This window comes from Colletotrichum abscissum (assembly GCF_030869225.1).
Source record: "Colletotrichum abscissum strain IMI 504890 chromosome Unknown Scaffold_55.1, whole genome shotgun sequence".
NCBI lineage: Eukaryota > Fungi > Ascomycota > Sordariomycetes > Glomerellales > Glomerellaceae > Colletotrichum > Colletotrichum abscissum.
In genome coordinates, this window is record NW_026850487.1 from 123,436 (window position 1) to 150,360 (window position 26,925).

The 26,925-nt window shown below is 52.8% G+C and overlaps 14 protein-coding genes across 14 annotated transcripts; 8 read left to right on the forward strand and 6 right to left on the reverse strand.

Moving 5' to 3' along the window:
* Positions 1-650: 650 nt before the first annotated feature.
* On the forward strand, positions 651-1,760 carry CABS01_14538 (SAP domain-containing protein; the record flags this gene model as incomplete). The annotated part of the gene is made up of 2 exons (XM_060547877.1): positions 651-1,283; positions 1,338-1,760. 2 exons carry the CDS (start codon positions 651-653, stop codon positions 1,758-1,760), a joined length of 1,056 nt encoding a protein of 351 aa, XP_060393188.1.
* A 564-nt stretch (positions 1,761-2,324) lies between these two features.
* On the reverse strand, positions 2,325-2,816 carry CABS01_14539 (uncharacterized protein; the record flags this gene model as incomplete). The annotated part of the gene is made up of 1 exon (XM_060547878.1): positions 2,325-2,816. The coding sequence occupies one exon, from the start codon at positions 2,814-2,816 to the stop codon at positions 2,325-2,327; it is 492 nt and encodes a 163-aa protein (XP_060393189.1).
* Positions 2,817-3,875: 1,059 nt separating this feature from the next.
* Positions 3,876-4,784, reverse strand: CABS01_14540 (uncharacterized protein; the record flags this gene model as incomplete). Its single annotated transcript, XM_060547879.1, has 2 exons — positions 3,876-4,633; positions 4,748-4,784. The coding sequence occupies 2 exons, from the start codon at positions 4,782-4,784 to the stop codon at positions 3,876-3,878; spliced, it is 795 nt and encodes a 264-aa protein (XP_060393190.1).
* Positions 4,785-4,867: 83 nt separating this feature from the next.
* CABS01_14541 (uncharacterized protein) lies at positions 4,868-5,243 on the reverse strand (the record flags this gene model as incomplete). Its single annotated transcript, XM_060547880.1, has 2 exons — positions 4,868-5,078; positions 5,149-5,243. 2 exons carry the CDS (start codon positions 5,241-5,243, stop codon positions 4,868-4,870), a joined length of 306 nt encoding a protein of 101 aa, XP_060393191.1.
* A 547-nt stretch (positions 5,244-5,790) lies between these two features.
* On the reverse strand, positions 5,791-6,842 carry CABS01_14542 (YeeE/YedE family protein; the record flags this gene model as incomplete). Its single annotated transcript, XM_060547881.1, has 2 exons — positions 5,791-6,631; positions 6,697-6,842. The coding sequence occupies 2 exons, from the start codon at positions 6,840-6,842 to the stop codon at positions 5,791-5,793; spliced, it is 987 nt and encodes a 328-aa protein (XP_060393192.1).
* A 672-nt stretch (positions 6,843-7,514) lies between these two features.
* CABS01_14543 (uncharacterized protein) lies at positions 7,515-7,974 on the forward strand (the record flags this gene model as incomplete). Its single annotated transcript, XM_060547882.1, has 2 exons — positions 7,515-7,724; positions 7,783-7,974. 2 exons carry the CDS (start codon positions 7,515-7,517, stop codon positions 7,972-7,974), a joined length of 402 nt encoding a protein of 133 aa, XP_060393193.1.
* Positions 7,975-8,160: 186 nt separating this feature from the next.
* CABS01_14544 (metallo-beta-lactamase superfamily protein) lies at positions 8,161-9,180 on the forward strand (the record flags this gene model as incomplete). Its single annotated transcript, XM_060547883.1, has 2 exons — positions 8,161-8,707; positions 8,774-9,180. The coding sequence occupies 2 exons, from the start codon at positions 8,161-8,163 to the stop codon at positions 9,178-9,180; spliced, it is 954 nt and encodes a 317-aa protein (XP_060393194.1).
* Positions 9,181-9,714: 534 nt separating this feature from the next.
* Positions 9,715-10,855, forward strand: CABS01_14545 (zinc-binding dehydrogenase; the record flags this gene model as incomplete). The annotated part of the gene is made up of 2 exons (XM_060547884.1): positions 9,715-9,773; positions 9,829-10,855. The coding sequence occupies 2 exons, from the start codon at positions 9,715-9,717 to the stop codon at positions 10,853-10,855; spliced, it is 1,086 nt and encodes a 361-aa protein (XP_060393195.1).
* Positions 10,856-11,645: 790 nt separating this feature from the next.
* On the forward strand, positions 11,646-12,508 carry CABS01_14546 (uncharacterized protein; the record flags this gene model as incomplete). Its single annotated transcript, XM_060547885.1, has 2 exons — positions 11,646-12,304; positions 12,373-12,508. 2 exons carry the CDS (start codon positions 11,646-11,648, stop codon positions 12,506-12,508), a joined length of 795 nt encoding a protein of 264 aa, XP_060393196.1.
* Positions 12,509-12,981: 473 nt separating this feature from the next.
* Positions 12,982-14,036, reverse strand: CABS01_14547 (ribosomal RNA assembly protein KRR1; the record flags this gene model as incomplete). Its single annotated transcript, XM_060547886.1, has 2 exons — positions 12,982-13,699; positions 13,783-14,036. The coding sequence occupies 2 exons, from the start codon at positions 14,034-14,036 to the stop codon at positions 12,982-12,984; spliced, it is 972 nt and encodes a 323-aa protein (XP_060393197.1).
* Positions 14,037-15,528: 1,492 nt separating this feature from the next.
* On the forward strand, positions 15,529-17,628 carry CABS01_14548 (GATA zinc finger; the record flags this gene model as incomplete). The annotated part of the gene is made up of 5 exons (XM_060547887.1): positions 15,529-15,728; positions 16,034-16,148; positions 16,607-16,708; positions 16,759-16,851; positions 16,900-17,628. The coding sequence occupies 5 exons, from the start codon at positions 15,529-15,531 to the stop codon at positions 17,626-17,628; spliced, it is 1,239 nt and encodes a 412-aa protein (XP_060393198.1).
* A 4,139-nt stretch (positions 17,629-21,767) lies between these two features.
* Positions 21,768-22,397, forward strand: CABS01_14549 (uncharacterized protein; the record flags this gene model as incomplete). The annotated part of the gene is made up of 1 exon (XM_060547888.1): positions 21,768-22,397. One exon carries the CDS (start codon positions 21,768-21,770, stop codon positions 22,395-22,397), a length of 630 nt encoding a protein of 209 aa, XP_060393199.1.
* A 226-nt stretch (positions 22,398-22,623) lies between these two features.
* Positions 22,624-23,608, reverse strand: CABS01_14550 (uncharacterized protein; the record flags this gene model as incomplete). The annotated part of the gene is made up of 2 exons (XM_060547889.1): positions 22,624-23,101; positions 23,172-23,608. 2 exons carry the CDS (start codon positions 23,606-23,608, stop codon positions 22,624-22,626), a joined length of 915 nt encoding a protein of 304 aa, XP_060393200.1.
* A 1,723-nt stretch (positions 23,609-25,331) lies between these two features.
* Positions 25,332-26,533, forward strand: CABS01_14551 (uncharacterized protein; the record flags this gene model as incomplete). The annotated part of the gene is made up of 2 exons (XM_060547890.1): positions 25,332-25,461; positions 25,533-26,533. 2 exons carry the CDS (start codon positions 25,332-25,334, stop codon positions 26,531-26,533), a joined length of 1,131 nt encoding a protein of 376 aa, XP_060393201.1.
* Between the last annotated feature and the right edge of the window lie 392 nt (positions 26,534-26,925).

Here is a 26,925-nt window from a genome sequence, read left to right on the forward strand (position 1 = left end):
AGTTTGGCGTGTTGTAGTGAGCGTGTGTGAGAAAAAGTCTAAAAATCAAATGATGTTAGGACGAGCGGGGAAAGACGATTTCGACTGAAGATTAGACGAGCTGCAGTTCGCCGCACTGTTCAAGATAGACTAGATTCCGAAGAACACGATCCAGGTCGCTTTTTTAACATCACAATCTTCGGTTCTGCCTTGGAGTATTCAAGCAATGATGACCTTGGCTAAAATCTTGACGTCCGATCGTGCTCTGGGACGGTATGAAAAATGTACCTTTTTACCGATCGTCTTGGAAGGTACGAGTAAGCCATGACCTGCCTCCTTTTCCTCAAATTGGTCATCGCGCATGTTCGTGACTGCCTTCCTTTACTGGAACCCATCTCATCTATATGGTTCCTTCTAGAAGAGAGCTGGGAGGCAGGTACGTCGAACGGTGGCCTCATGTGCCATCACTTCGGTTTCTACAACTGTCCCTGATGTCATTCTCTTCCATAACGTCAGACCCAACTGCCCTCCTCAGCATCTTCGTTCTAATTCTTTCTATAATCCCCTTGTCAATCAAATACAAAGCAATCGATTTGCGAGCTATACATCGGGGAGAATCTGATTCACCAAACAGTGGAAGGTAGAAGAGTCTTCGCAGTTCAACTACCATCATGTCCGTCTCGCTGTCTTCGGAGTTGTCGTCTCCGCCCTCCTTGACACAAGAATCTACCCTCTATTCGGAATACAGTCCAGACGAGGAGCCACAGACACAGAATCGAGCTCAGGCCGAGCCCAAGACAAGATCTGCATCCACAAAGTCATCATTTCTCAAGTACCCGGCCGACATCCAGCGTCTTACACGCCGCGGGCTTTGCACCTATGGCATCAACACGGGCCCAGTGCCAGATGACACGGACTGGGCCAGGCTTACTGTTCCTATGCTTAAGGAGCAGCTCGCCATGCGTGAGATGCCGGACGATGGGAAGAAGAGTATTCTCGTCGAGAGGCTCGAGAACTTGAGCACGTACAAGCCTGAGGTCGTTGCCATCAGAGACGCTCCTGACGACAAGCCATTCGGCCCTATCTCCAAGAACACTAGCAGCAACGGCGAGAAGCGCTTCTTTGTTGACACAGCTGACAAGAGCCACGTTGGTTCTGTCAAGAAAGCGATGAAGGAAGACATGTTTGTAATCAAGCAGTCCAACGATTCCGATGGTGGAGTCAGCATCGGCATCCGTGGGACTGGACCCGATACGTACGAGGTCATTATCGGAACAAAGACATCATGCACCTGCTCGAGCATAGTGAGTAACGTCGAAGTATCATCAAACAATTGCTAACCTCAACTAGATGTTCAGACCTCGCAGCAATTGCAAACATATAATCTGTTAGGGAAATGCTACCTTTCTCTCTCTCATCCCATTACTGACGAAATCGCAGACGTCCTGACGCATGTCTTCCGGGCACCTGCAGAGCTACTCCCACAGAGAACGCTCTTTTCCGAAGAGATCGAGAGGCTCATTGAGCGTGCCCCTAAAGTCCGCTTCACAGCAGCGGAGGCCAGCCAAGACCCCTCCATGTCGGACGGTATTGCGAAGTCCAAGGACGGCAAGTCATGCCCTGTCTGCTTCAAAGACATTGGCGAGGCAGGAACGGTGTGCTGCATTAAGTGCGGCAACCACACACACTCATCTTGCTTCGACGTGTATACGCATCAGCAGACCGGATGGGCCCTCACGTGTGCTGTCTGTCAGACTGTCTGGTCGAACTCGGTTGTCTAAGGGCAAGATGACAGTTTTTGAACAAGGAATCTGGAAGGGCCTGGTTGCTATGAGACATGACTATGAAAGGCGTGTGACTGGCTTCGAAAGACCAGTCAGCAGAATGCCTGACGGTGCAGCCGGCTCAACAATTGCTTGCGGTGGAGGGGGAAGCTAACTCTCCGGAGTGTTGTGGTAGGACTTTACGGGCTTGAAATATCAATGAAGACGCATCTCAGACGTACTTTATCATCACTATCGAACTTGAGCCCACGGGAAGTAGATAGAAATGGCTGGCAGTGTTGATTGCCTCTTCCTCTTGACATAAATGGATTCACACAAGCTATGCCAAGCTTCAATGACGTCTGTATTGGTTCTCTTTACCTTACCTTCACCACATCGTCGCTAGGCTGTCTCACCCCTCATATACGGTCTTAGTCTCTTTGCTGTTATTGAGGTTGTCAATTGCCCGAGATCCTGGTTGATGCTGTCCTGCTATGTACCCAGAGAAGGGTCACGTACTGTCTTCGCAGTTTGATCGCGCTGCAACCACATCTTATCATCGCGTACTGAAAGATGATCCGCCTACTCTTCACCCAAATTTACATCGTACTTCTCAAGTAGACTCCCGGAAACCCGTTCTTTCTCATCCCCCTTCGTCATTTTGATGACTGAAATCCCATCATCATCAAAATTATTTCTTGCTCCTGCTTTCAAAAGCATCCCGGTGATTTCTTCATTCCCGTAAAGAATCGACTCATGTGGTAGGCTCCTCCCATACCTACTCCTGCTCGTTACGTTGGCGCCGTGCTTGATCAGAATTTCAACGACATTCGCGTGACTCTCTCTGATAGCCGAGAGCACGAGCGAGTTTCCTTGCAATATGTGGTTTACTTCGGCCCTGGTATGTTCGAGAAGCCATTGGACAACTGCTTCTTGCCCATTTTGGACCGCGCAGTACAGCGGTGTTAGATTAAAACAGTCTGAAGTGTTCATAGCAGTGGGATTCCCCTCGTACATCAATTGTACAACATCGAGTTTTCCAGCCCAAGCAGCTTGATGCAAAGGAATCCTCATGAGCCGGTCCCTGGCCATAACGTCAGCATCATTGTTGACAAGCCATCTTGCTGTCTTCCATTTCACTGCCAGGTGCAAAGCCGTTCTTCCTTCCTTATCTCGCAATGTTCTGTTCGCGATTTTCCACAGATATTCAACAATGGCTTGGTTCCCATGGAATGCAGCCCAGTGAAGGGCTGTTTTCCCTGAAGCATCACGGACATTGATGTCTGCGCCCGTCTTTGTCAATAACTTGACTGCCTCCAACAACCCTGCGATCGCGGCACAATGTATCGGTGCGACGTCATCTCTACCTTGCGCGTCGATGTGCGCGCCTCCCGCTAAGAACGCCCAGATGTTGTCATAGGAACTGCTCCCGATGGTTTCGTGCCTTTCTGTAGAACCATCATCTGGCCCTCCTTCAAAATTGCAAGCATAATGCAACGGTGTCCACTCAACCAAGTCGCGCGCGTTGACATCTGCTTCATAGAAAAATATCAAGTTCTTAACGAAACAGTGTCTACGCGCCCCGTAATGCAGCGGCGTCCAACCAAGGATGTCTTTTACGTTAACATCTTCTCCACGATAGAACGCGTCTTCGATACGTCTTCGGTTTTCGAGTCAGGGCTACTTCGTGCAAGTTTGTATAGCGGAACTTCTCATGATACCTGGCATTAGTTCTGCTGTAACCGTTGTTGTCTCCACTGCCGAATGTAGAGTCTCCAGAGAGATGGCACTTCCAAGGACGCTTCTGATCCTCATAAAATTTCAGAATGGCTGACAAAGTCGATGCAACTTCGAGTGATTCAAGTGATCTGGACCGAATCTCTCTCTTGATGTCGTCCCTAGCCCATGCGAGCGACAGGTCAACCAGTGAATTAGGTTTGTCCCACATCTGTCTTTGTCTTTCAGTCAAGTCCAAAGCCGAGTAAACTTGCCTCAGGAAATCCACAATAATGACTGTAGCTAAAGTGGATAGGTCATCGTCCAGCGGGAATGTCCCGGCGATGTGGAACAGCCACAAGTAGATACTTCCCGCCTGCTGCCAGTGCTGCAGCCTCTCATGATGGTATCTACGGGCTATTCGGAATGTCTGCAAAAGTCGTTGCAAACCGATCGAATTCGAAGCCAGGCCGAGTTTGAAGAGATTATGGTGGATTTGCAAGACCCCGCCTGACCCAGGCCCTTAAAGCAGCCAACGATAGCGCCGGGCTGTGCAATCGATACTGACCAGTGTAGCCCACGCATGCCACAGAACTGGACGATGTATCCACACAGACTGACGACTGTTCCAATGCTATTTTCCATTTCGATGGAGATCCCAGGTTTCTCGTTCACGGGAGTGATTGCTGGCATGACTTCCTGATCCAAGGAAGGCGCTGGAGGCTTTCTCTCATCGCGCCTCCGTTCCGATGTTATTATGAAAGGCCGTTTGGTTTTCGCATAGATTGCGAATGAGTCGAAAACCTGATCACTGACGGTTTTGGTTTGCTGTAGCCAGACCAACTGCGCCGTCAATTTACGAGAGGGCCGAAATACCTCTTCGATAGTGCTACTCTGGACAACTTGGCCGCAAAGGAGAAGACCAACAACCAGCAGAAGCGTCCCCGCCCAATGGCATGGGAACGCATACTGGGCGACCGGTTCTCCATCCTTAAGAAAACCTAGTGATGGGTCATATACGGAATATCCGGCGTATGCAATGAGTCCTAGCTGGAGCATAACGCCCCACACTGCTGCTATGCGTAGTTCAGTTCTGCTTGTGATGTTATGAGAGTTGAGGGTGATATTTGGCGAGCTCTTCCGCGGGTTCCGTGTGATAATTTCTCCTTGTCTTGTTCCGCGGAAGTCGATGAGTTTAGCGGCATTGCCTTGCTGAGGAGATTTCTTGGGGACTCGTTCTCTACCATGAGAGTGAGATCGTGCACATTCAATCCGGTTGAGGAACTCACCAGCAAAATATTGATTCTTGACCTTATGGAAAGGCATGACCTCCACGTGAACACCATCATTCACCCCAGACTCAGGTAGTAAGCAAATAATATTTGCCACTGGAGCCGACCCTATACATCTCACGACATTAGCCCTTGTTCAGCAAGAGCGAGATTCTCTCTAGCTCTGCCAATAAGAGCTTTGAGGAATCCGGGCCCTCCGACTCTTATTGCGCTAATTACTATGGTAATAATTCCCAGAGGCACCATGGCCAGGACAATATTGTCAGCCCAGCCTAGTGATTGACTCATAAACTGCATAGTAACCCTCTCTCCGAACAGGGCGAGCAATCTTTTCGCATACGATTTGTCAGTATACATCTTTCTAGCTAGTGTGAAGGATCTGAGGATGCGAGATTGGCGGTTCTAGGTCTGGGAACAGATTATTGACGAAGTCGTCTCCATCATCCGCTGCGACGCTCGCAGCGAGAGCAAGGGTGAAAAGAAATACCCGCATCATTTTTGCTATGATTCTTGCGCATTCATGCGCAATCAGTCGTTGAGTCTGTGTTGTTAATTCATCAGCCATATCGAGAGTACGCCTCTTAGTGTCTGGTAGGCGCTGAAATTTCGAAGAATGCATGTATGCTGTGTTGGTGATTTGGACGAGAGCGGCTAAACGAAACACCCGTGGGGGACCTCATGTTTTCAACGGAAGGAAAATAGGCCTTGACATGTCGGTGCAAGAATGTCTATCATTTGTAACTGCCTACTGTATCCACCCATAGGCAATATGCATATGCAGTAGGCCCATGTCAACAGACCGCTTCGCTTAGCGCCAACACATATTATACATGAGGCATCTCTGAATGGTTGGTGTTTGTACGGGTACGTTCCTCTACGTGCCCGGCTACTAGAATGTGGTGGTAGTATTATCTCCACCTTCTTGCCGTGCAACTGCACGGCAAGGTGCATGAAATTTCGTAAAGCCACTTCGGGGCTTGGTAACTAGATTGGCACCCGTAGGCGCCATTGCGATGTAACTTATCCAGATACAGCTTACATCAGAGGTAAGATGCGACAAGGGCGCCAGCGCCGAACATAGAGGCAACTGTGATGAAGCTGGCAGTGGAGAACAGAGAAATGCCGCTGAGTCCGTGTCCGGAAGTACAACCTCCACCGATTCTCGATCCCAGGCCAATAAGGAAACCTCCTACTACCGCCAGCTGTGGCGAGACAGCCGTATCAGCAGCACCCAGAGCAAACTCGGGGTATGTCGTCGCGACAGCCCACGCGCCGGCAGCCAAGCTCGCAGAGAAGAGAATGTTGCTATACGATGGCTTCCCCTTTTCGCCGCCACCCTGGACCGCCCACCAGAAGTACCGTCCAATCTCGTCGTAGGAAGTCGACACACCGAGCATGGACTTGCGGGAGAGCAGTGAAAAAAGCTGTGCCAGACCGATCAGGAGTCCGCCGATGGTGGGAGCGACGACGGCGTAGGGACTGGCGGGAGTATACTTCATGCTGGCGTAGATGATGCCCGCGAAAAGGGCTTCCACGCCAACGAAGGCGACGGCTCTGCTGAGACCGACGCGCTCGTGGACGGTGAGCTTGGGGTTCTCGGGCGGTGCCGAGCTGGCGTTGCTCGTAAGAAGTTTCTGGAGGAAGCCGGTCCACATGATGCCGGCGAGGACGGCGCCACCAAGGACGTAGACGCCGGATTTGGTGCCGACGGCGATCTGGGCGAGGACGGTGCCGGGGCAGGAGCCGGAGATGGCCATGCCGGCGCCGAGGATGGAGCCGCCGAGGATATTGCCGTCGTACTGGGAGAAGAGACCTAGACGCGAGGGGCTGCGGGGCTTGGGGCGGACGTAGCCCGCCTGGTCTAGTGCGAGGACGAAGACGCTGTATATCGTGTCAGTTGTGTGAGAGGATCAGAGGATAGCAGGTGCTGAGATGGTTAGACGTACGTGCTGCTTGCTGCGGCTGCGAGGAAGGCCTGGATCATATGCCAGTTCTCGAACTTGAGCTGGGCGATGATGACTGAGGGCTGGTAGACGCCCGCCGCTACCAGGGCGGCACCGAAAGCGGCGCCAGAGAGAGCCGTTGTTGCCATGACTTGGTCGGCTGTGGATGTGGGAGTGTGAATGTGTGTATATGTGTTTGTGCCGCGGGGGCGTTCTGGGACGAACTGCTGCAAGCTGGGAGTTTGGCGGGTGTGTGTTGTATATATGAGAGGTTTTCTCTTCTATGACTGGTCAAGCGAGGATGAGGTGGTGATGCGTGGTGGAAGTTCAAAATCTTCAAACTCTCCGAGCTGTCTCGGGACGAACTTATACAGTCTAAAGCCAAAACTGCCACAGAGGAGTTCAAATGTCTGGGAAGATTATCGAAAGTGCCAAGTTTTCGAGTCTGCTTAGTGAATCAAGCCCGAAAGCCCAGATACGTTCGGGGACTTGAAGAGAGACGGAAAAATGGACCGGTAGCGGGGCCCTTGGTTAATAATCCTCCCCCCATAGTCAAAGGCCGAAGAGTGAAGAGGGCCAACCCCTGTAGAGCTTCTACCCGCCTTGGTCAGGCAAGTGGTAGTGGTAAGGCCCCATTCTGTACTCTGTTGCTGAGGCCGAGCCGAGCGTCTGGGTTGACTTTTGTCAAAGGCGGTTTAGAGTGCAAGTGACGGATGGCTAGTGGCGTTGATTCTTAGACCTTGTTCCCTTTTCGGATAGCAATGACGCCTTTTGGGAGCTAACTCACGACATGGCGCTAGCTTATTTCTAGTCCTTTGGGAATGCGTATCCGAGGTTTTCTTCGTGGGGTGAGAGAAGCTACTTTCTCTGAAAGAGTATGGCGGTTCGATTTGCACGCATTTCAGATCCCCGATGAGATAAAGATGCATCTTCAAGAACAGGTGTTGCAGGTGGTGCGTGCGCCATTGTGGAAGGTCGGCAGTTCAGGGACCATGAAGTCCGTCAGCAAAGGATTGATTGGGCAGAGCAAGGTGTCCGAATAAGGGGGGATCAATAAGGTTGCAGGAAATCAGTTGAATCCCGTCCCAGGATGGTCCTGGATCCCGAACCCGAACCCGCAAGGGTTGTTGTCTCTCTCAGCCAAAGGGCCTGGGAGAGGACGGCGACCACTTTGAAGAAACGGTCGCCGACGTCGGGGAACTGCCGGAACGCACGGGCATCACCGAGAGTGGATACCCCTTCTTCACCGGGATGGATTACATCTCTCGGGGGCTTCCGTAAGCTTGGGCTTCTTTCGGTGACTACTACTGTGACCGAGGGACTTCATGCTCTCTAGATTATGGATTCATGGACGGCGAGGATTAAGTGAGATGTTTCGAGAGTTTGGATATAAGAATTGAGCAAGTGACCATATTGTAAATCTCCATCTTATAACTACATTATTAGCAAAACCACCAAAACTAGCCGATGAACCGGGTCAACCAGTTGCGAGAACATATCCACAACGCCTCACTTACACAGTCAAACATGGCCCAAGAACCCACAATCCACGAGATCTTTGAGCCGGTCACAGGCACATGGCAGTACATCGTAGCCGACCCTTCAACCAAAGCTGCAGTGATCATCGACTCCGTCTTGGATTTTGATCCAGCAAAGAACGCCATCTCTACACAAACAGCCGACGGTCTTCTCGACGTGGTAAAAAAGAATGGATACAATGTTGTCAATATCCTAGAGACACATGTCCACGCCGACCACTTGACGGCATCCAAATATTTACAGTCTCGGCTGCGGGAGGCACAGGACGGCGCCGCCCCCAAGATCTGTATCGGTAGACGGATCGGGGTCGTGCAAGAGAGGTTCGCTGAGAAGTATGGCATCTCCAAAGACGAGTACGCCAATGCCTTTGACCGACTGCTCGACGACGATGAGGTCTTCGAGATTGGAGACCTCAAGGCCAAGGCCATCCACCTGCCGGGCCATACCCCCGACCACATGGGCTACATGATCGGAGGTGAGCACTTCCCCACAGACAGTCACGAAGAACTCTCAGACCCATACTGACCATCACTTTCAATAGCAAACGTCTTTGCGGGTGACTCCCTCTTCAATCACGATGTCGGGTCCGCGCGATGCGACTTCCCCGGTGGTAATGCCCGCGACCTCTTCGCGTCGGTCCGCCGGCTGCTCGATCTGCCGGAGACCACCAAGATCTGGACAGGGCACGATTACCCGCCGGCCCACCGCGGACCCCTGGCGGCGACGGAAGTGGCGAAGCAAAAGACCGAGAACAAGCACCTAGCGCAGAACGTGACGGAGGAGGACTTTGTCAAGTGGCGCGAGGAGAGGGACTCAGGGCTCGGGGAGCCTAGGCTCATGCACTGGGCGCTGCAGGTCAACGTGAGGGCTGGGAATATGCCGAGTCCCACCAAGGCTGGAGATCGGTTGTTGCATGTGCCTGTCAAGATGCAGGGCGTGACTTGGTGAAAAGGGTTTTCATGTCGTGTAGGTAGTGAGAGCGTGCAAAGGAGCTTGTTTCGACTCCCGTGTATATGAGATGAGGGATGTGGAAGCGTTCATTGTATACTTAGTTACTTAGGCAAGTCGTCTTCGACAGCCAATCTTCCTATTTCGCATGTGTACGGTACATGAAGTTGTCACGAAGATCGAAAGCGGTAGAGAGCATGTAAGTGGTGGTGTCCCTGACAAGGTACATTACGTCGGTTGGCCCATGCGTTGCACCCCCCGCGCCACCGCCGCGTGGGGAAAGTGCCGAGGTCTCGTCACTGAATGCGGGGAGTTCGGCCCCGGCTGAGTGGAGGGACAGGAGGCCGGGGGACAACTACTCCCCCACCAAATCACAACGTCAACGTCGGCAGCGACCCGGTATATCATATTATTAATCTTGCTCGGTTCACTCTTTGCTGTTCACATAAGAGCTGGCGTGGCCCCCATTCCACTGAATTTGCGACACTGCATTGGATATCTACAGTATCAGTGCCGGTACATTGCATTTATACCATGCCTCACTCTATCACCGTCAAAAAGATCGAGGGGAAGCCCGGAAAGGTGTACTATCCGTAAGAAATGTATTCCCATTGTTTATGATATTACCGTAATTGATTCAAATCTCAGCCTCCAACTCAATGAAGTCCCAAAGCCGACCCCAGGGCCCAAAGATGTCTTGGTACGATTAACGGCCGCCGCTCTCAACCACCGTGATCTCTTCATCCGGCGCCACCTGTATCCAGGCATCTCATTTGATCACCCCCTTATGGCAGACGGATACGGCATCGTAGTCGAGGTTGGGAAAGACGCAGACAGAAGCCTTATCAATAAGCCAGTTCTCATCACACCCAGCCGCGGCTGGGCTTCAAGCCCGGACGGGCCGGAAGACATTCGCAAATTCAGCGTCATCGGCGCCACCCAGACGTACCCGGACGGCACCGCACAAGATTACCTCGCCCTCCCCCAGGACGAGGTCGAGCTGGCCCCAGAGCACCTCACACCCGCCGAAGGCGCCGCCCTACCCCTCGTCGGGCTCACGGGCTGGCGTGCGCTCGTGACGAAGAGCGGAAACGCGGAGAAGGGCAGGAACATTCTCGTCACGGGCATTGGGGGCGGCGTGGCGCTCCAGGTCCTCCAGTTTGCCGTCGCGTTTGGCTGCAACGTCTACGTCACCTCTGGCGACGAGGCCAAGATTGAAAAGGCCAAGAGTATGGGCGCCGCCGGGGGCGTGAATTACAAGAAGAAGGGGTGGGAGAAGGAGCTGCAGGCCCAGCTGCCCAAGTCGCGGCCGTACCTCGATGCAGTGGTCGACGGTGCCGGCGGAGAGATTGTGGGAAAGGCGGTCAAGGTGCTCAAGCCCGGCGGTGTCATTAGTCAGTACGGCATGACGGTGTCGCCGCAGATGGACTGGCTGATGCAGGCTGTACTCAAGAATGTGGAGCTCAAGGGCACGACTATGGGTTCCCGAGAGGAGTTTAGAGACATGGTTGCCTTTGTGAGGGAGAAGAAGATTAAGCCTGTTGTCAGCCGAACGGTCAAGGGACTGACGAACCTCGAGGGCATTGACGGGCTGTTCAAGGATATGGAAGCGGGCAAGCAGTTTGGCAAACTTGTGGTTGAGTTTGAGGAGCCCTCTGCGTCGCCTAAGCTGTAAGGGAGAACTTTGTGTTCCAATGTACGACATGGGTACAAATAGAGTATCCATGATGGCATCGAGGATTTCTCTGAATTTAATAACACTTTACGAGAATTGAAAGTTCTCTTACTCAAGGAATCCATTGTTCTCCATAGTAATTGGTTCCATTCGGTTGACCGCTATCTAAGAGACTTCTCAGCCAACTCGTACGTCTATTCCTTATGGGTGAAGTTGATTGAGCAAGCCTGTTATGTCCTCCAACGTGTCAATCAAACGTGTAGCCTTGAGTACTTTGCTGTATTCAGCAGGGCCTACGTTCTCGAGAGGCATAGTTGCTACCTGCGCAGAGGATTTGCCTAGAGATGTGTTTGCGCCTTCTGATTGCCTTCCAAGAGAGGTCACACAAACACAATTTTTGCCATGGGCTCTTTCATAGGATTTTCGGTACTTGCTTGGGTTGTGCCTTCCCTATACCGTTTTTCCAGTCTGTTCTGCCACCTCACTCTTTGCCTAGGCTTCTTGATCAAACCAAGTGTAAGTCAGTGAATATACACACGTGATAGGTGCCGCTAGACATAATGAATATTCACCCCCAAATCTGGCTACTGGTTTCTTCCAGTCCGCCCTCTTGCCTCACACTGGGTAAAGGACCCCTCTTGGGAGGCACTTCTCTCCGCTCGCCCAGTTCCTTCTTCTTTCACCTACAATAAAGAAGAAAAGATCCTGTCTCTCCCTCACCCATCTCAACTACAGCAACACGCTAAGCTTCTCGCTCGCAAACTACTGATATAGCTTACGCAACCCTATCATGTTGTGGCATAAAGCTATGTTCGTTGTCACGGCGCTGGCCTTGATGTTCTTTTCGGACATCAATGTCGTGGCCGCTACAGGTGGAATTGCAGACCTCAACACCGTTGAGACTCCCACTGAAGCCACCTTCAGCAACGGTCTTTCCAAGCGTAACTTCTCCATTGGCCCTCACCTTGCTCCCAGAGACTTCCCCCACGACAATCCCCTCAATATCACCGAAGAGGAGGCCCTCAAGCACGGCCACAAGGTCATCCCAGTCAACAAAGAGATCTGGGCCCACCTCGTCAAGACCGCCGGCCTCGACCGCAAGCGGGAGACCATCGAGTACAACCCTGAGCAGCACGACGAATCTCTCTCTAGCATCGGCAAGCGAGTCCCGAGATGCGGCGAAAACTACGACCTCGAGAAGGAGCCCCCTGACCCGCAAAACTGGTGTACTCCAAGCCCGATCGTCGGCGACTGCCAGCTCGGTATCTGGTGCCAGGCCGACTGGCCGGGCTGGAGGCAGTGGCCTAGCCGCGGCTGGGTCTTCAACAACGCCTGCCAGCTTTTCGGAGAGAACGTGCCTTTCCAATGGGGCGACTGGCAGCCAATTTGCAGTCCCCTTCCCTACGTCACTCTCTTCTTTGCCCACAAGGACCGCTGGCCTCACATGGCGTACGTATCATCCTCTCCAAACTTTTTATCGCTTCTTGTCGAATGAGGACTAATACAGTCTACTCTAGGTACGGTGGCAAATACTACAACAGCTACGCTCCAGGATGGGAGATTTACTATCCCGAATCGCCGGAGGGTGGCCCTTTCCCGGCTAGCTACTACTATCATCGTACCTTTGATTGCTCGATGAAGCCGAAAAAGTGAGGCTAGATCGGTACAGATGTCTGAAGGGGCAGTCGAATGCTGGAGTTTGTTCCTCTGCACGACCGATACCTCGATCACACGCCCTCAGCAATGGGAGGAATGAGCAAAGATTGGCCCTAAAGAAACAGAACTTGCCTGGAGACACACAAAGGTTGAAGATTAAGAAAATTTTAGGCCACCTCGCTTAGGTAGTGAACACCGCCTTGGTTTCTCAAGTTAATTGCATAACACATCGTGAACTTTTCCCTATATTGACATTTCGCTTTTGATTTACAACCCTTCAGGCGGTGAAGTTTGAGGAGATCGCCGACATGTCAGAAGACTCTTGAACTCTTGAATGGAAGGGTATCTTGAGTGAGCTAACACCTCACCTACGTACGTGGCGACCCCTTTTCTGCAAAGATACAACAGACACCTGCCCCAGACTACACAATTTCTTCCGCTTCCTCCACATCTCAGATCCTCTTTACCCCTCACTCGTCGTCCTCGCTCTTCTTTCTCTTCTTCCTCTTGTGGCCGAGCTCTTCGGGGGGTATAAAGTCCTTTTCCCTCTCGCGCAACTTCTCCTCCTTCTTCTGCTTCTGCTGCTCCAAGCGCTCGGCCTGCGCGGCCTTGTTCTTGGCCTCCTTGCCCAAAAAGTACTCGCCCGTCTCGATCTGCTTGTCGACCTTGCTCTTCTCGGGCGCGGGCGGGAAGGGCGTGTAGACCTTTTTGGTCTTGTCCGTGACGTTGTGCGGCACGCGGCGGCGGCTGAGCGACTTCTTTTTGAAATTAGGCAGGAAGCGGTCCCAGCTCTCCTCGGCGAGCTCCGGGTCCTTTGCGAGCTCGCGCTTGATCATGAGCTCCTTGACGTGGTAGATGGGGTGGATGTTCTCCATGCAGTCCTGGACGACGCGGCGCACCTCCTTGAGGCCCTTGTAAGGGCCCATGACGGAGACGGTGCTGCCCTGCACGAGGATGTAGGTCTGAGTGAGCAGCTCGAGGGCCTTGAGGGTCGAGCCGTTGGGGCCGAGGATGCGCTGGCGGCGCTTGACGTAGCGCTCCTTGTTGCGGACCAGGTTGCGGATCTTGATGATGTCGCATGCGACGCCGTCGTCGAGGATCTTGAGAGCCTGCGGCGCGGGGACGCTTCGGGCCAGGAGCTTGATGAGGTCGCGGGCGTTGAGAATGGCGGCGGGGTCAAATGTTTTTCTGGAGGCAGAGAACAGCATGTTAGTTACTGTGGTGGAGTGGGCCGAGCATTGAAGAAGATTATTGCAGACTGGAATACGGACCTTGTCGTCTTGACGGTCATTGAACCCTCAATCAAGTCGAGCGAGCAAGCGATGCCCGTCTTCTCGAGAGCCTTTGTAACGAGAGGCCATGCCTCCTTGAGGTACACTTCGCGGTACTTGGGGAAAACGATCTGGAAGGAGGATTCCTCAGCAAATGTGCCGCCGGCGTTGTCGGCGGGTGTGAAGGCGTCGATTTTCCATTTGTCAATGTCGTCCGTGTCCCACGGCTTGTCCTTCTTGTATGTGGAGGGCATCTTATCGGTTGTCGCGTGTTTGCAAGACAATGGAATTGACGCCGAATTGTATACGAGAAAAGTTTCGTAGTTACTTACTGGTGGCTGCGGCGAACTTTTTCTTATCGATAACGCTGGAGACGGCACGTGGGGTACACCGGTTTTTATGGACCCATCCGGCATCTTCAAGGTGAAGTCGTCCCAGTTCACATTGTGGGAGTGGGAGACCAGTAACGGTATCAATCTAGTGGTTTTAACCTTGACAACTTATGCGATTTGAATGCAATTGCGAGTTTGGTGTATTCCGGGAATGCGCATTGGAACGACGTTTCTAATCAGTCAAGGGTTACTGCTTTCAAAGTTGCTGTTTAATTGCGAACCCTTAGATCTGCGTGAGAGCCACAACTGGATAGCGTTAGGATTCTGGTGAGGACTGTTTTGGCATGTCACTCTGAATGACAGATTTATCCGAGCAGAGTGATCGATTGCACGTATGTGTCCAAGTTTTCGAGGTTTTCTCACCGGCGCTCCGAATCGGGAATCTGCAAAGCGTATCCGTACCACCCTAAGGTACCTTCCGAGTCGGCGTCGCCGTGAGATCTTCATATCAGATAACAGCGAACCTTCTTTCAGCGCTTATGCGTGCGGGTACTGGGGCCGTTGCGACCACCCCAAGTATTACCTCCTCTTTCTGATGATCAGTGAGAGAAAACTTCAAGATCCTGACACACCAGCACAGCGCGTGCTGTAAGGCTGAATGGGGTAGCCGATCCAATCAAATCGTGGCTCCCGTAATACGGTCCAGTGGGACGACCAGTTGGGTAATCAGTATCGCCGATAGGCTCAGTTGACATTTATCGCGTCCCGTCCATCCCCAGTAAATTGGCCCTCCATCCTGATCGATTAAGGGGATGCGGGATGAAATCAATCCGTTCGCCATTCCATCTATTCTCCCCTATTCCAAAAGTCAACCAGCTTTTGTGTCCAACGTGCCTTCGTAATGTCTGAGACCTGGCTGTAGCTTTACCTTGTAACCTTAGTTTCCTCCCCGCAATTCTGTCCTAGGGAACGTACCTGTCTCCCCCCTCTAACTCAACCATTTGCTCCTTTCTGAGTCGCCTCCAGCGCGTCTTCCCGCTGAACAATTTTTTTTTTCGCACTCCTGCGTATTTGCACCTGCCATCTACCACCCAAGCGCCTGACTACACACAAACATACACGTTTCGCAACCTCGACTTCGCGCCTCGACCTAAATCCTCCTCGCAAGCCACTTTTTTGAGCTCTGTACGTGGGTCTTTCTTGCGAAAAACTTGCGACTGCACCACACGCGCGCCTTGCGATCGCGAAGCGGCATTCGATAGCCTCCCTCCTTCGACATAGTCCTCCCGTCCGCGACGATTTCGCTGCAACCGCCATCCTGGCTGCCGTTCGAGAGCCTTCTGCGCCTGCTCCGGCATTGGACAACATCACAGAGCACGAGCACGATCACGATCTTCCCTCCTTTCGAGACGTCATGGAGGAAGCCACGGCTCTGGCTACCCTTGCGTTGCCGCAAACGAACCTCGAGACAATCTCGCGGCCCAGTTCCACGTCGACTTCGGAATCCGCTTCCGCAGCCGCAGTTGTAGCCGCGGCCTCCACGGTTCCTCAGTTGCCAGGCATTTCAGCGCTTGCCCAGGCCAACAACTCTGCGACGAGCTCGCCTCAGATGCGGTACGTGAGTATGCTTGGTGTCAGGAGAAGAGACGAAGAATGCGCAGAGGGACATGACGGACGATCAGCTTGATGGCCACGATTCACTTGCGCTACTCCCGCGCTCGCCGTATAACCTTGAAGCCATTTCGGCGACAAAGAAGGCGATGCAGCCATTGCGCTCCATCGACAGATCTCCCTCTGCTGCTATATCATTGGCTAGTCCACAGTCTGGTTTCAGTGGTGGAAGAAACAGTCGAGATGGGATGGAAGAAGACGTGAACACAAAAGTGACGAGAGCTTCATGTGCTGACTTTGATCCACAGAGAAGCGATTCCCGCGCCCGCTCCCGTTGCCGCCTCCACACCGACTCAGGCGCCCGCGCCCGCGCCAGCCCCCGTGCCGACGCCGACTTACGCTTCTGGCGGAGGATCCACCACGGTATGTCTGTTTTTACCTTACCTTATCCCACCTTGTACGGAGACCATCGCGGGTATCTTATCATCGAATCCAATCCCGAACCCCAAAAAAAACTCCCCCATCTCCTGCGTTAGTGTTATCGCAATTACCGTTCAGGTATTGCTGTTATCTAAGAACCAATGAACCCTGCAAGGCAGGTGTGGGGCTGCAACTGGGCGCGGTCGTTCCTTCCCTGTCTTATCTTTGCTCCACAGATAAGTTTTCTTGTTCCCATGCAGCGATAGTCGTCAACACCAAGACCAGCGTCCCAACTCTCATCGCGCGCTTCACCCCGTCAAGCACTACGAACAAGCAAACGGTCATATTTTTTTCGCATTTATTTTGGAGCACATACTTGGAACTCCTTGACGGAATCTTTTGCGACCATTTCGCTGGCGTTGCGCATCATGATGGCCACCCAAGCTAACGAATCTACGCAGCCAACATGCCAAAACTGCCAGACCTCAACCACGCCCTTGTGGCGGCGCGATGAGTATGGATCAGTCCTCTGCAATGCATGCGGACTGTTCCTCAAGTTGCATGTGAGTGTATCGCATTCTTTTCATAGAAAGACGAGCTAATACGGTATTAGGGTCGTCCGCGTCCGATCTCGCTCAAGACCGACGTGATCAAGAGCCGAAACCGCGTGAAGACGATGCGCCCTGATCTTGCATCTAAGAAAAAGGTACATGATCCGTTGACATTTCCCAACTGTGGCTAATAATGCGACTAGCAACAGCAGCAGCAACAACAAGCCCACCAGTTTGGCGCAAACGATCCGAACGGCCTCGACATCCATGGGCAGAACCAGCGCAGACAGTCGCAAAAGTCAAACGGCAATCCGGACGGCTCTGACTCTCCCGTTTCTCGTACCGCAACCCCTTCTCTATACAACCCTAGCCTCCCGGTCTTCCAGGGCATGGACGATGCGCAACTTCAGGCTGGACTGCAGGGCTTCAACGTCTCTGGGTCGGACAACCGCTCGGGCTCCCCCCTGAATGGCGACCGACACCTCGATGTCCCGCAAACACATGAGCAGCTCATTGCCGCCAATTCTGCCCTCAAAACCCGGGTTAGCGAACTAGAGCTGATCAACGAACTTTTCCGTGGTCGGCTCAGCCAAATGGAGCAAGACGAAGCGAGCGCAAGAAGAGGGCAGGAAATCAGCGGCAAAGCAGAAGCTCAGCTGCGGGCTCAGCTTGAGAGCAGCAAGAAGCAATTGGACGAGAGCCATCGCAGAGAAAACAACCTCAAGCGACGTCTCGACGAGATGGAGCTGGAGCTGAAGGAGGCCAGAGATGCCCTGGACCTTTCTGACTCTGGCCGCGCAGCAAAAAAGCCTAGGATTGCCGAAGTGGTTACCAATCCAGCCGTTGCTGCGGCCACGAGCGGAGGAGGCGGTGACGGTGGTGGTGGTGGAGAATCCGAAGTCTCGACTCCTCAATCCGCCGCCGCGAACTGAGATGGCACCATCCGGGGCCCAAATCACCGTTACCTGCGCGATTTCCACGTACATCACCACCACTACCACCACCACCACCACCACCACCGCCAAATCCCAACATCTCAGGACGACGCTTTGCAAAATTCTCCACGCTTATACCTATAATGCCGCGTGTGTTTTTCCGTGTTTCTTTTCTTGGTTTACCCCCGGATATCCTACGGGATCCGGGTACGATGGCTCGGGCTGCTTGCTGCTAGAGGGACAGGCGTTGCGGCCCTGCGGGTCAAGGTAGTCAAAAGTTTTTATTGTGACAAAAAATAGAGGCTTTACGGGATTGATGACCACACAAACCATACTCTTATCCTTTGGAGTTGTTTCCTATTCTGCTGATGTGACGCTCGGTTCCAAGCTACGTGATCTGGATGGTTTGGGTGGAGAAGGGGAGTGGAGGACGAGGACAGTATCGTGAACCACGAATGCGTATCAGTAGCATGGCTATTGTCAGTGCCATTGATGAGTCTTAAGGAGGGAGGAAAGGGCTTAGCCTCCCGACGCCCCTCTTGTAAGCCGATGTCCGTCGTTCCCGTGTAAGCATACTTCTAGAGAAACTCGACCCTTGGTATCCGAAGAGCCGCTTAACAAGTGGGCAGAGTGTACGCGCGTCAAGTGTCAGGCTATCGATGCAACCGAATTCTGGTTAGAAGCGATAGTTGGAGAGGTGATAGCGTGTGTTGAGAGGTGATATATTGTCAAAGTGAAGAGAGGGACAACGCACAGGTGATGGGAAAGAATAGACGACGATAAATATGAACCCTAGGTGGATTCGGCCTCCTAACTCCGATTCTTCTCACTTTAGCCTCATACCGTTTGAGTAGAGATATGTACACACAATCGAAGGGGAAATCAATATGCTCATAGGGAAGATTATGGGTTGGGCAAAGGAAGAACCCCATTTGTGGTGAATGCAAGATGCGTTGAAACTAAAGTCGTTTATAGTCTTGGCAGTTCTTATCATATTTGAAAAATCCATGTAGCATAACTGAGATATCACAGATGACGAGTTGGTCGTAGGACGCAAGAGCATTCAGAACCTTCAGTAGAACCGCAGAAGAGTAATATCAATCGCAGATATATCTCTTGGAACCCTCAAACTACCTATGCCCCCATCCAAAGCTACTGAATAGTCTAGTCATGATAGCTTCTAGCTAGGGTCCTGGGGTGAAGTAGAAGATGGAACATTTATCACAAACATGCAAATTTCCCCTCAAACTCTTTGGCATGGTTGCCATGCAGTGTCATAGAAAGCTAGCACGGGTCCAAAAAGCAATCGTGGCTGTCAATGGCATGTTCACAACCCTTCTTCCCTCACAGGGAGCCGAGGGAGAGAGACAGCCTAGACCTGAAGTGCGATTAGATAACTACCTACTCCTTGGCATCTTATGTAGAGAGACATGCGCGGATAGAAGCTGGGAGAGCATATAGAGACAAGGATGTCTGCTTGGGATGGATGCTCCTAGAGAAAGGAAAGCGACGGGCGCATCCATTCCCTTCCCCTCCCGCCCGGACAGGCTCCATATTTTCCCTATCATTCGCGGGGTTTCGATAACGCCCCTGTTGACTTGACTGAGGTAATCGTTGAGGAAAGTCTCAAGAAGTGGACTGTTGAATTGGTACCTAAAGCGACGTCTTGCCGTTCCTGTCCCCAATGATGCTACGCTTGCAGATTGACGTAGGTATTCGAACGGCGGTGATCTCTCTTGGCTCTTTTTCGGACTCTGTCGGTACGGGGCACGGATACCGGTACCAAGTTCAGGGCAGAATTACGGATACACACAGACTTGTGATTGCGATCCCTGGAAATCCTTCGCCCCGGACTGGAAGGCAGGGATGATGGCATCATATAATTTTTGTTTTTCCTTGGTGCAAGGGCTTCTTTTTGGACGTGCACGACTGCGATAGAGGGGTTGGGGAAGGGAGATAAGACATCATTATCAAGGTTATCGTCGAGAAAGAAGGGGAATGGGAAACTGAATTAAATAAAAGGCCCTTCTCGGTCCCATGTTGCCCGAGTACATAAGGAACCTTGAAAACGCGTGGCTTCTGAAGAGCTCTCAAGCTATCACTTTATTTGCCTGGGAAAACAAGTCCAAAACCCACAAGGTAAAGCTCATCCGGGTTTGTTGTCTGTTGATGCGCGTCTTTTGCTTTTCTTTACAAGAAACAGATTGGCATTAGCAAATAGGTACACGATCGAGGCGCAGCAACAAAATCAAGGAAAACAAAATAATTGGAACAATTTACATCTGACAAGGGTTGAAAACGGAATTTTCGCTCTCTGCATGCCTACTGTGGCGAACATTAGTGGCGTGTCCGGCGGGATGATACCTGAGGTAGAGCCGAACACACACTGATGAGAAAGCAGCAAGCCTCGGTGGCTTGCGCGCTTTTGCTTGCTTGACGGGATTCACTGGAAGGGCAACAGGGCTCCGGGGGAATGTTGTGCGTGCCGTTGGTCGCTATGGAGGACGGGGATAAAAGATTACCACGGATTCCAGAGCTGATTCTTCGCACCGAGGTTTTGCTGACCCCACGTTTCTTCAGGTTTTCATGTGAGGTACCTCACATTGGGCGAGGCACAAGTATGTCTGTCCTACGCCCCCCTGGAGGGAGTACTCAGCACGTAATGTGTGGTCGACAGCAACCCCGATGGCAAAAAGCACACCACCCTCACCCAGCTCTCTCTCTCCTACCAATGCTAGGTAGGAAGCTCGAAAACTAGTTCCCTCAACATTCTCCCTGCGTGTGTGCTGCTTGTGGTTGGAAGACCCCCGTCCGACCCTCTTCCGCGGACGACGGCCCGTGGTCTAGAAACCATTTAGACGACGAACGAGTTCCCAAGGCAGTGGGATGTACATTTCACAAGCTCGGACGCCCGGAGCCCACGCCCACTTACCACCGGCCGACCGATGGATCGACCAAGGCAAGCAGCCAGGCCAAGTCAACGCTTTTCGCAACGCAGTCGCTCCAATAGCGGGCCAGCCAGAAGCAGAATAGAGAGAGAGAGCAAAGGCCTACCTAGGTCTGTCTAGGCACCATTCTCCGTGTCCCTCTACCGTATTACGTTGCCGCAACCTCTGGTCTACTTTGGGTCCATCTCTCGGCGGCCTCTCATCATTGGCCGATGAGGATTCGTTTTCCTGTGCCCCAGCGGCCGTTTTAGGCAAGTGGAGTTCCCCCGTCCTCCACTCCAACCCCAACCTGGGGGGGGAACGGGACGAGCCCAGGGCCACACGCCCCATGGGTTCTGGAGAGGTACCTTCGGGCTTCACGCTTACGGGCCACACGGTCCCACGGCTCACGGAGGGAATCGGGGGAACGGACGGCGAGCGAGAGAAGAGGCGTGGCGTGCTGTATGCAGGTAGGGAAAGAGATGGATGGAGAGAGAGATGATTACCTGCATGCCGATTCCGCCATGGTTTTTAATTCCCATATCAATTGGCACACCCGACATGCCCGCACTTGAATCCGTGGCTCTTGTCGCAAAATCTCCATTCACATTCATCCTCTCGTTTTCCGTGTTTATGCCTGCTCGTCTCTCTTTCTACCTTTTGACTGAATGCCTGGGCTTATCACATCCAATCGCCAAATCGTGTGGAACATTGCAGTTGCAGGGTGGAAATCTCGCAACTGACACCAGGGAGGAACGTCGGCTCCATCCCTCTCGTGTCTAGTTCCCTCCAGAGACATTCCAGACGGGCGTCCAGCTCCATATCTCTCATATCTCGCGGCTATCTCTTCACAACCACACCAGCATACCAATTCGCACTTTTTTTTCTTAACCGCCTCCATTATTGACATTGGCCACCTTCCTCCAGTCCCCCCCTCTCCCTTCCCGGAGCAATCATAATCCTCCTTTACAACACCATGTCGATAACAGTTGGTTAACAATTCACCATCACCCTCTCGAAAGCGACCCATGTCTTCTTTCTCCCACAGAAACTCAAGAACCCACATCTTTCTAAACCGATCGTCGCCCTAATTACACGCCCAATTGCCCGTCTTTCAGACAAGCAAAATATCACTACACGGGTTAGACAAACACCTAAAAAGAAGAAGACGAAGAAGAAAAGAAGCACCAACACAACAATCACAGAAAAATGCTTCAAATGTCACAACTACCAAACCGGGCAGGCTACAGCCCCCTCGTGCCCTCGCCCCTAAACCCAGACGTCCACGCCGTCGCACCGCAACGCTGCCACCAGAAACTGCGCGAAAAGAGGCGCCAACAGGGCCGCGGCGACGTGAGCCCGACCCAGAGACTCCTCCGCCACAAGGCCGCCATGGCCTGGAAGTCGGAAGCCCTGACGCGGGAGAGCACAATGTACACGAGGGACGAGATCCTCGACATCCTCGCAGAGTGCGATCGCCAAGACGAGGTCGCGGCGAGGGGGCTCATTGTCATGGCTACCTCGAACCAGCCGCCGTGGCCGCCGTCGTCCCAGAAGCAGCAGCAGCAACAGCAGAAGAAGCAGCCAAAGGTCCACATTCGGGCGGCGCACTGGAAGGAGCACGAGGGCGAGGAGTACGATTTCTTCTGCGAGGCTGACGACGACGCGGACGAGAGCGCGCGGCAGTGGGGGTCGCTCGTGCCCAGGCTACGAAGTCCCTTTTCCAAAGATACCGCTCGCCGGGTTGCGTTGGCATTCGGGTTGATGTGTATCTGTGGATGTCTACCGGCCCTTCGAGCCCACGGCTTCCACATGTATTCGGCTACCGAGGCTACGTAAAATCTCATGGACCCCATTTCTGGCCACATTGAACAAGTCCACCAGCTCGTCATCAGGCGGAATGGAACTTCATGATTCTAGCCCGACCCAAAAGCAAAAGAGAAGAGTCTGTCTATCGGAGCGGGGCTTTATCGTCATACATACATCAGGCCGAACCAGCTCACGTCTAGAGAGCATACATTACAAACATTACAGACGTCCATCATCCTACAAGTCGTTGCCGAGGCTACTTCTTCTCCTTGGTCGGGTCGGAATCCTTTTCTTTATCCGTCGTGGGATTGGCGTTGACCTGTTTTGCGGCTTCCTTTGCGGCATCGTCCGCGGCTTCAACAGAAGCCTCTTCCTCCTTGGCCTTCTTGGCATGGTTCACCTGCCAGATGGCCCGCTCAATTTCGACGCCCAGCTCGGGTACATCAAGCGTCTTGGCAATCCGTTGGCCATTGGCCTGCGAGAGTAGGATTGTTTCGTCCTTTGCGTTTTCTCCCTTGCCTTTCAAAGGCTCCGCGCTGCCAAGGGCTGGTTTCGACGGTGTTACGGTTGTGTTTTCTGGGATTAAAGGCGTATAAATGTCATTCAATAGCTTTGACGGGGACAAGGCCAGGAGTTTATTGTCAACGAGGAATCGGAGGTGCTTGCCTCCCTCGAGAGCGCGCCAATGCGACCAAGCTCTGTAGACGAGATAGAAGAATGGCAGATTAGGTATCCTAGGAGGATAATAATATCAGCAATGCACTTCTTCCACACAAGAGGATCGGAATCGAAGTTTCAACTTACACGGGCACCAGGGCGAACGGCGCCGAGATGGGCATGCCAACCAAGCACCATATGAGCTTCCTCTTGTGCAGCGCATCTCGTTCGGTGGCCAGTGTCCTGACGACCTGCTCAGCCTGCTTTGTTGGGATGATGGTATCCGGGAAGACCAATTCAATCTTCTCCTTGCCCTTGAGCTCCTCGTCCTTGCGTCTCGCAGAAATGGGTGGCACCGACTTCAACCCCCATTCTTCGTACGGAATCCGACGCAGGGCGTAGTTTCCATAGCTCACGACCTTCTTCTGCCATCCGCTCTCTTTTGCTTCCCAGCCAGCCCACAACTTGGCTGCCCTCTTGCTGACCTTATCTGCCAAGCCTTGTTGGTTCGTCGTCGCAATGTTCAGTCGTTGTGAGTAGAGAAGAGTCCGACTCGTGGTGATGGGGAGGAGATAGAGACGCATATCGGACGACGAGGGCTCAGCCCGAGCGATGGGTGCCGGAGGTTGGCTGCTGCGATTAACTTTGTCTTCGTCGGGTCTATCGAGGAATATGCGACGCGCTGCCCCGCGGCAGTTGCGATGGGATGGAGGGGGAAGGGAACAGAGGACGCTCTTGGCTCAGAGATTAGCAGACAAAGCTTCTCCCAGTCCGCATGTCGGGTGATATACTAAATTGGCCGAGGGGCGAAAAGAAAATCGCAAGTGATGGAAACCCCAGGCGGCCTCTTGTCCCTTGTCGAAGAAAGGAGGCAATTTTGACGTGTGTCGTGGAGTTCCAGGTCTGGAAGCTCTCAGCCTCTTGGACTTTGAAGAACTAGAGCCCTGCCCCCTGTCATCTATCTTAGCTTCTGGGTCAAGCTTCCTGGACTAAACCCGAACGCAGAGCAGTGACGCAGGTTGGCGTCATGGGCCGTTCCTGTGATTTGAGTGGTGCGCCGAGTGCGAGGGACCACTGTTAGGGCGATACATGAAGGGGTATCCCCGGAGCTTAAGAGTGCTTGCATCAATGCCTATCGAAACCCCTGCTCAGCTGCGCGATAGGGGAAGATATGGGCCTGACACCATGTCTGTTATCCACTCAGCTCAAAACCGACTGCCAAGCTGACGTGTGCCCCTCTATCACGACTGAATTTTCCTCTGATCCCAGATCGCGCTCGCGCAAATTGGCTTTCGAAACCCGCTAAATTCCTACATCTCGAGGTCGTGACAGTATGACTGCCCGCGCATTCGGGGAGTACGTACCTGGCATTTTCGCAGGCAGCCGGCATCGAGGGGCCCACCCGTCGGGTTGCTCCAGTTGTTAGATTGCTCCAGTGCACCGGTGCTACCAGCCTTCCAATCGGGCTATTGGACACACCTCTTTCCCTTTCTCTCCCTTCCGATTCCCTTCTCCCCAGCCCTCCATTTTGTCGTCCAGTCTGTTTGGCGCCGCAAGAGGTGTCTGGACTCTGTAGTCTTTCTGCAAAGTTTCCCGGTTTGCTGGAACGCCCGGGCAAAAGTTGCGGTCATAGACCTGCATGGCACAATCCGAGTGTCGTGTGGTCTGCTTTTCTTTTGGTGTTTCTCTCCAGAAACTTAGGCTGGCCACCGTCAGCTTTGGGATTCACCCTGCAGACAGAACCAAAGAACGGGACTGGACGGGGACGACGACGAAGCCAAGAAATAGCGACGCCAGCCAGCACCACTAGCTCATCTCTCCCCACGAGGACACAGCCGCCGCCTCCGCCGCCGTTGAGAGAGAGACACACAGGGCGCACCCAACCGTTAGGTTGCTAACTGTCTCCCATCACGCGCACCTTTTCTACCGTGTCTTTTGCCTTTTTTACTTTACTTTGGACTTTGGACTTGATCACGGTCTCGTTACTATTTCGCCTTCTTGCTTTTCTCAAATCATAATCTTATTTTCTTACGTCTCTCACCCGCTCCTTCGTCCTGACGACTTTCCTTCTCAACTTGTGTACACAAACCTCGACGATCAAGTGCACGATATCACCTGCGATAATAATATCGATACCTCGCTTTCGTACGGCCTCGACCGAAAGGCGGAGGGCATATTAATATGCGAGCCTCTTTACACGCCATTGACGAAGCGTTCCACTCACGACGCTCACAATTGCAGACGGCCTCGTCGTAGCACCCCTCCTCTCGAGTTCAGCGTCCAGCCTCAGCCAAGGCTGCGACTGCGATGAGCACATCCAGTCACCCACCTGGCAGTTCCGCCTCGGCCGACTTTCGAGCTTCAGTCGGCACAAGCAGTACAGCGATCGATAGTAATGGTGCCCCGCGCATGCGCTTACAGCCGAAATCGCTCCCTCGTAAGGATGATCTCCGGCTTGTTCGGATCTTTGATTGAGTAGGAACCGGACTAATTCCCTCGTCGCAATAGCATGGATAGACTCTTACGAGACGCGGTATGGCAAACCCAGCGAAGATCAGCTTCAACTGCTATCACCCCCGGCCCGAGCCGTTCCACCTCACCACAATCACCAGCCTAAGGAGCCTGATCGTCGGGTGTCGCGTGACGGCTGGGTCGACTACACTGGCGACCCCGTCTTAGAGAAAGCTCGCCCAAACACAAACGTCCGGCTTACGGACTTCTTCCGCGGCAAGGGCGCGCAACACGGCCGAAAGTGGGATCACCTACGAACAGCAGAGCCCGTCATCGTCTCAGCACACAGGCCCGCAACCCAGGGCCCACCAGCAGCATGGAAGGACTTTCTTCACTCGTCGGCCTACGGGCACATGGAAGGAGAGCAGTCGGAGGTTGTGGACGTCAGTATGCTGGATAAGTTGCAGCCTGACTTCAACAAGCGATACGACTCGCACGCCCACAGAGACTTGGAGAAGGGATCGATGAAGCAGAAGAGAACGAAGACCTTTAGGCAAAGAATGTGGTCCCTCATTCTACGACACTACTTAGTGCCCCTGGTTTTCCGACTTACAGTCATGTTCACGTCCATCATCGCGTTGGCTATAGCAGCCCGGATCTACGAAAAGGAGAACGCCAAGAGCAATGTCAGCCCGGAGCGCGCGCAAAGTATTGTCGCCATCGCCGTCGATACAGTTGCTGTACCTTATATCGGGTACATGCTTTGGGACGAGTACACGGGCAAGCCATTGGGCCTCCGACCAGCTGTTCAGAAGATTGCCCTCATTCTGCTCGACCTCTTCTTCATCATATTCAAATCGGCCAGCACATCATTGGCATTTGAATCGCTCGTCTTCCATAATGTTGAAGCAGGGCAAGTGAGGCAGCTGAGTCAGGCCCTGGCGTCGTTTATGCTGGCGGGTCTGCTGGCGTGGACCTTGAACTTCATGGTCAATATTTTCCGAACGGTTCAACGACTTGGAGGAGGCGAGGATGAAAGCTCTCACGACCGCATGTAGTTTTGGGGGGCATGGGAGGTGTTTTCTTTGGTCTTGTTGGGTATACCCGGTTTAGTAAAAGCCTACACGATAACTTCAGCGCGCAACAGTAGCTGCGATCCTTCCTCTTTGTTCATTATACATATTTCTGGCTGTCTAGTCATGTTGATATCAACCTTTGCACAGTCTCAGCAATGTAACATGTGACTTGGCCTTTTGTGTGATGTATGTCAAAGTGCGATGTATTTTGGCATGTCAGATGAGAGGTGACAGATCTGATGCTTTGTGGCTGGGGATACTATTCACAACAAGTCGTGCCCGCCTCCTTGGCTCTGTAGAAGTGAATGACAAACATCCATAACAAGGTGGCATTATAAAGGTAGCAAAGTATGCGACTCAATTTTAGGTGGAGT